Raw genomic sequence first — 7,621 nt, 5'->3', positions numbered from 1 at the left:
ACGATGCTACATTTTAGGATTACGTATGCTCCAACAAGGTCCACTTGTGTGGATATCTACTTGCTGAAAACGAATCCCGGCGTAGCCAACCTCAACGTGATAGGCACGTTAGCTTAATCGAATAAAATAATTCGAAGTGGTCTGTATTCTGTTGAAACTGCCAGACGCTGATCGCGATTTCGATCTTTTTGGATTTCATCAGCGCGCGCAGGCAGCTACGACAGAACACAGACCAACTTTTACCTGCTGTCTTAACAGTGCGTTTTAGAAAATACTACAAATGGCACAGTAAACGCCATCTGTAGCACGAACTCAAGAATAGCTGATCTAAATTATCTCGCACTAACTGGAGTGTTTCTGAGATACTCCTATTTCTACTCTAAGGAAAAAGTTAAGGGGAGGTGAAAATTTCAATTTTTGTTATAAATTTTGAAGTGAAACTTTTTTACGCACGGTAGGGTAAGCTCGTTTCATGCGACTTGCTACGTAACGAAATTATGCAACGGATGTCCCCCCTCTACTCGGTCACGTAGTCGAGTTCGTAGTGGGGATCGCTTGAGCCGTGAGCGTGCTTCAATGCAACGTTCGTTACAGGCGACTCCGGCATGTATAGTGTAGTCTTAACAAAATGTATGAATGTATTTGTACGTGTTTGTGTATGTGTGCCTACACTCTACAGTCGAAACGACGCCACTGACTAAACTAGACGCATAGTGTACAAATAATACCATTAAACCAATTCCTTAACCACTATCCGGGTATGTTTGTGTGTCTAAAGAAGTTTCACTTCAGTAGCGTGTTGTATAATTACACGTTGTATTTTTTAAATGTTTTTGACCTGTTTGTTTTTTCATTTACTTTGTTGAAAAAAACTTTATGACTTTAAAGTGTGTTATTTCGAGTGGAAATTTCATATTCTACAAAAAACGCTTCATAAATATGCACTAAAACTGCACAGCTTTTGAGTCAAAGCCGAAAACCCAAAAAAAGGGCAGACTTAGACCGTTCTCAGAAATGAATTGAGGTAGTTATACATCGTTTTTATAACCAATAAGGATCAATTGGATATATGTCCATGTTTTGCAGCCGTGCTCCAAACATACACCTTAAACAATCTTTTTCGAATTTCAAAATTAATCGTTGGCGATCATAGAAGTGATTTCATTTTATTGAAGGCGACTTTACCCTGAGCTATCCTCTGCTTTATATCCCTACGACTCCTTCCGTTCTGACTTCCTATATACCTAAAATCTTTTACCCTTCTCTATATCTATCGCTACAGTTCTACTGTCTTTAATGATGTTGATTGCGTCTTCTATGTATAGATTAAAAAGTAGCGGTGACAGTGTACATCCCTGTGTGACTCCCTTCCTAATATTTACTTGTCTACGCTGCAACCCCATCTCTATAACTGCCTGTTGCTCTTTATACAAACAAGTATTATTCTTCTATCTTTGTAACTCATCCTTACATTTTAAGTATATTTAACATCTTGTCCATATAACATTGTCAAAAACTTTTTCTAAACCTACAAATCCTATGTACGCACTCATTCTTTTTCTATCGTTTTCTCTATTGTTACCCGTAAAGCTAGAATGTCCTCCCGCATTCCTTTATTTCTTCTAAATCCAAATTGATCTTCCCCTAATAGTTTTTCCCCCCTTTTTTCCATTTTCCTCTGTACAGTTCTAGTTTTTAACGCATGGGAAGTTAAGCTAATTGTTCTAAATGTCTCGCACCTATCCGCGCCTCTCTTTTTAGGTATGGTTACTGCCACGTTCCGTTTATATTACTCTGGAACTTTCCCCGTCTCATAAATGTGACTAACTAGACTGAACATAGAATCTCTAACCTCTTCCCCCTGTATCATAACTAAGCCTTTACCAATATAAAATATTTTTGTTGCAGGCATACATAAATCGTCGTTTAAATGTGAAAAAGACAGGCATCGTTTTCAAAATCTTCCTCATGTTCATATGTATCGCGTGGTCAATGACATGTTCCTTAACAAGAATAACAGATCATCGTCATCATTGGTGGGACGTCTTATTTGGTAGCATCATTGGCGTGGTAACTGTTTATTACACAGTGAAAAGTTTGTGTAATAATTTTGAAACAGACTATCAGTCAAAACCATCGAAACCTACAGCATCTGCAAGTACAACAGCACTTCTTGATTTGAAAAATAAAGACGCTACGAGCGTCATTATCTAAGAAATCAGTTAATATAATAGGCAATTAAAACAAGAAAAAATGTGCACGTGGGGTTTTTAAAAACGTTATGCAATTAAACAAAGCATTCTTTAGGGAGATTTCAGAAGGTGTTGTGTATAAGAGATAAACTATCTTTTAAACCCTCCTAGATATTTCTCATATTTTGTACATATTCTCTCAATCCTAAGTAACCTTCTAATGTTATACTTCGTTTACTTTCTCTAGGGATGTGACCCTTCGAATGTCTTGGATTCGCACTGGCAAAATTGTAGGTAGGGAGGAAAAAGCTCACTATACTCTCGACTCTTGTTAATTAAACATACTTTTTCATACAGTACCTGCCAAAAGTTTTGTACAATCACGAATAGTAGTGCGAGTCGAAAACAAGTGTTAAAGCCTTTAATATATCTTCAAATATAAATAACCATCTCGTTGATATTTGCAATACTGTATGAATTATACGCTCCTCACCGGTTAAGAGTTTGGCCGAGAGTTGTCTCCTTCCTTTTCTGGCCTAATGCTGTTCTTTTCTACTTTGCGCCGGTCAAACTGAAGGTCACATCGCTACAGAAAGTAAACGAAGTATAAAAATGAGTATCGATTAACGTAAAATCGTGGAATTGACCAGCTTTATTCAATCAGAAAACCAATGTAAGGTTTTTTGAAGATAAAGAAACTAGTAGTAGGTATTTTTCACCAAAAGATTGGCTACCAAATCTATTTACAGACATTATACGTAAAGAAATATTTAGCGTAGTACAATAGAATGTATCCTTAAATGTACGTAAAGAGCTCTGGATGTGTATAGACAGAATAGGAAGAATAATTACGTTTCTATAGGAAAATATTGTATGTATTTATTTGTGTAGACCCAGTATTATTGTAAATAAAAGGTCCGTTGTAACGACTGACAGTGACCAGTTAAGTGTAATTGCGTGGATAATAAAAATATTTTTAAAACAAAAATTTTTGCTTCCTTTAAAGCTCCGCAACCGAATCCCGCCACTTCATGATGGTTATATTTATATGGTATGATAGCATTCCATTCCCCCGTCAAAGAAGATTTCGTTTTTTAGCTGTTGGACTGTTTTCAAAGTTATGAGGGTTAAAAGACTATCGCCCCTAAAGATTCTAAATAGAGAAGCAATAAAGGTGTTAATTAAGTTCCTAGATCGGGTTAAAACCTTACAGAATGTCACAGATTTTTCCGAAATGTCCTACATCAATAGGGTTCGAGGACGTTTTGGCAAGAAATCTCTCCTCTGGGAGAGTAGGGCAGAAGGATCTTATCAAATTGGGAGGGGATGTTGATATACCCCCTCCATCAGATATTCTTTTTATTGTTATAGTCTGAAGGGACCGAGAAGCAGTAATACAGTAGAAACAACCTGCAATATGTTGCGAAGTTGATTGATTGGCAAAAACAAAAAATAGTTTTTAGGTCACTCCTCACAAACTTCTCGTGGTGTTTGTAAAGTTCCATCGAAATCGGTTCAGCCGAATTGAAGATTATTCCGTCCAAATATACTGACAAAGCATTTTTTAAGAACCCTTTGTTTAATTATTTCGATGTCACAGACAAACACTTCCATTGTATTGATATCTATAGATGTGTAAATATATACTGTTCGTTTCAAGAAGTTAGAGATATGCCCCTTCGCTTTATTAGGATGCGCCGTAGCATAATTCCAAATTCAATCATATTTGTCTGCGTAGCTCATTTCTCCACCGATCACTGAGCGAGAACTAGACAAAAGTGTACAGTACTATTTGTAAAATAATTTAAACTGCCTCGTTAAAATTTAAGAATATGCTTTATTTAAAAGCATATTTAGCCAAAAATAATAACAAGTGAATTAACTTAACGTTCTACACACCTATAAAACTTTTGCTTTGTTTTCTATTGTTAATTTATATACATTTTTGTTTTAAGAAATTGCTAAACATTTTCGTCTAGTACTGTACAGTTCTAGCCGATCTCCTAAGACCGCCCATCGAGAGCTCTGCTCGTTCAAGCTTGTTCCAACTATTTCTGTCTTGCTCACGTCTAGTGTGTATTCTTTCTATCTTCGCTCAGATTTCTTCGAGGTCACAATTCTAACAAATTGAAATAGACTGTAGATATGTGAATTTTCAACATTGTTTATTTGTGCTTCCCTCTTTTTTGGCAAATCTTAGCTACACGGACGAAATGAGAAGAGAAGTGAAAGACTTATTAACTGTGGAATATTACTGCCCTACATTTGTCTAAATCATGCATGGAAACCACAGAGACATTTAGACCACAGCAAGTGAACCCGGAATTCTATGCTTTCAAAATGTGAAAATTATTGACTATATGTCAAGGAAAGCGATAATTAGAAAGAACTTAATGATTTGTTGAACACTGTATGCATATACCTACAATAAATTGCAATAACTATGGCATTACAAAAATTAAATTTTAAATTTCATTGCACCTACTTCATTGAGTCCAAAAGAAATTAATTAGAAAGAAAGAAATAGTCCGTAAAACCGAACAGAACTTAACTTATAATTAATGCCACATTATGTGCTTTGTCCTTTAAATTAAATGTATTAAATAATGCTACCTTGTGATACTTTCATTTCATGAAGAAAGGACACAAAAAATGTTCCCCCATACAACTTTAATAACTGTGTTTCTTAATTTAATCACATTTAATATGTAGTGACAATTAGGTACCTAGGTAAGTATTCCATGAAATGGAAACGATATTTTATATTTTAAGTGGAGATTAATAAATTGCAAAGTAGATTATATGCTGTGGCGGTAATACTGGCACATAATAAATAGAGTAAAAGGTTTAATTCCAAAAAAACACCCTAATACAAGGATACTGTAAAATTTATCAAATTTTTAACGCTTCATAGAAATCCATAAACACATTTTCATGTTTTTGATACCACATACGTAAATATTTATAGTTACAATTCTATGTACTAATAATTATATGTAGAGTTAAAAAATAAAGAAATGTTAATTCCATTTCATCATCATAGGAAGTCCTAAGACTGGTTGGACACACACCTCCACTCTTTCCTATCCTGAGCTAAACTTCGCATTTCCCTAAAACTAGAACAACCCACATCCTTAACTATTTGTGAACAATAATCTAACCTAGGTCTACCTTTACCCCTCCTAACTGCTGTTTCTGCCTCTAATATGTCTCTGACTAAACCTTCATGCCTGAGAAGGTGTCCTACCATTTTACTATAAATAAAATGTTAATTTAGTAACTTATTAAATTAAACTATTTACTTAATATACAAAACAGTTAAAAAGTAAAACTAGAAATGTAATTAAAGTATCTCCTAAAATTCGCATAGAGAACCGATTCAATGCCCAATCAGGCTAATTGCAAGACCTCCGTCTTGGTGTTTGAAAATAAACTAATCCAGGAATTTTACTAAGAGCCCTGTTAGAGATTTAACTAAATGTCCAAGCATGCACATCATCAAGAACCTGCCCTAGTATCCGATATTGAACTAGTCTAGACATTTTACTGAGAGCCCAGTTGGGGCTTTAACTCTGTACCCATTCAGGTTCCCGACGATCTGTTTAGACATATAAGGAAGAACCAGGCATCTGACTTGAAATCCGGTTAAGCATCCGCCCGGGCATTTTGACAGGCCTTCTTCCAAAAAAACATTACATTCTAGTCGGCCAGTTAACTGAAGCTGCCATATTAGGTCCAGATTTCATCACGACTGTTGGAAACCCGTTCTGGAGCCCGATTTTAGTTTCTATCAGGGTTTTTCCGGCTGTATTTCAGAAACGGTTTATTGTTAAATAAATAACAAAAATAGACTTGCTTCTGATTACCATAACAATGGATTTTTATTTATCTTTCTTTATTTAAACGCAAAAGTCGTATTGAGAATGTCCACGTAAGTGCAAAACTGTTTAGTAGAGTCATACATGCTTCGAGTCATCCTGCTGAAGAGTGGAATGTGCGATATAGGTGTGTAATTTTAATTTAATAATAAGAGCTGAAAATATCCCAGTTTGTAATATGGTCATTATTTGATTTCATTAAAAAAAATTTTTTTATATTGCAATATTATGCTAAGCGCCTAGAATAAGATTTCTAAGCTTGGGGTGCATGAACACGGTGGATCTACGGTAGGGCTTTCCTTCCACCATTTTTTTGCAATCACAAGTTATTTTCCTGCACATTCCAGTCCTACCTAATAGCATGTTCTTTTAAATTTTCTTTCAATTCTATGCAAAATGGGACAGTGTAATTTTCGAAATTTTAAAAATTGTCTGCGATTAAGAAAGCCTGGTCTAGATGGAAAGGATTATCGATGCTCCAAATGATGATTGTTTACTATAAGGTCACATATCCGATTTTCTTGTTATATGTACCCAGTATGATGAAAAGTTAAGCGTGCTGATCAAGAATATCCATACATATATGTGTTGATCGCGGCAATCATTCGCATAGTTTTCGAGGTTTGAAGAGAAAAGTTAGCAAATCGACCAAATCCAACCCATAGCTAAACAAGTCTGCCAAAACTAAAGATTTTCTTTGATTCATATTTCTATGTACTAAATACACGGTAAAAGTGTTCATATAAGAAGAAATGCATTCACGGCCGGAATCCATAGTAGAATGAAGATTTGGGCTATAGGGCCGTGGTCTAAGTGTCCAGACGTTTCATCAGCTACTGCGGCTGACATCCTCAGTGGTAGTGCTGCATTGACAACGTGAACGAAGTTTATGTCTCGAAGTCTCGACCACTGAGGATGTCAGCTGCAGTAGCTGACGAAACGTCTGGACACAATAGTTCACTTAGACCACGCCCTTATAGCCCGAATCTTCATTCTACTAAAAGTGTTGTTCTTTAATACTGTAACCTTATGATCCTAAAGAATCAAATAAAAGTATTTTTGGATAAGTTAAATTATGTTAGGTCAGATTAGGTTACGGTAGGAACGTAATGAGTGTTGTCGTTGTTGCATATTGCCTTAGTTTATATCAATGTTAACCACAAAAAGTATTCTTATTTTTGGCTGATAGATTAGCCATGGGTTAGGTTGGGTTTTTACTTAGATACTTTTTTTTAAGTATTCGAAATCCATGCGAAAGAATGGTTTCCGCGCCTTATAGCACTGATCTATTTTCCTAGATACAGTTTGTCGCAATTGTATACAATATTCTATACTCTAACTTTCACCTTTCTCCAATGGGTTTTTATTTTATTTGATCTTATGGTTTCCCTGGCTTCCCTAAGAGACATTGTAATCTGTATCATTTGCCTGTTTTACTTATTTTACGAGTTAGTTTTTGATTGACGCATTTTTTTTGTTTTTTGTTTAGTGTATATTCATTGATTTGTTACGTCGCTGGTTTTCCGCGTCTATGTTCTCATTTTGTTCGAT

General features: G+C 35.4%; 1 protein-coding gene across 3 annotated transcripts in view; it reads left to right on the top strand.

Moving 5' to 3' along the window:
* The window catches only part of LOC108735330 (phospholipid phosphatase 1), a 64,284-nt gene extending 61,987 nt beyond the window's left edge, over positions 1–2,297 (top strand). For all 3 annotated transcript variants that reach the window (XM_018467252.1, XM_018467251.1, XM_018467253.1), the window contains exon 4: positions 1,909–2,297. In XM_018467252.1, the coding sequence (XP_018322754.1) occupies positions 1,909–2,214 (306 nt within the window). In that variant the 3' untranslated portion in view covers positions 2,215–2,297. The remainder of the gene's footprint in view (positions 1–1,908) is intronic.
* The last annotated feature ends 5,324 nt before the right edge of the window (positions 2,298–7,621 follow it).

Source organism: Agrilus planipennis, unplaced genomic scaffold, assembly GCF_000699045.2.
Source record: "Agrilus planipennis isolate EAB-ADULT unplaced genomic scaffold, Apla_2.0 scaffold45, whole genome shotgun sequence".
NCBI lineage: Eukaryota > Metazoa > Arthropoda > Insecta > Coleoptera > Buprestidae > Agrilus > Agrilus planipennis.
Note: the sequence above shows the minus strand (reverse complement) of the source record. Positions and strands in the feature narration are given on the sequence as shown.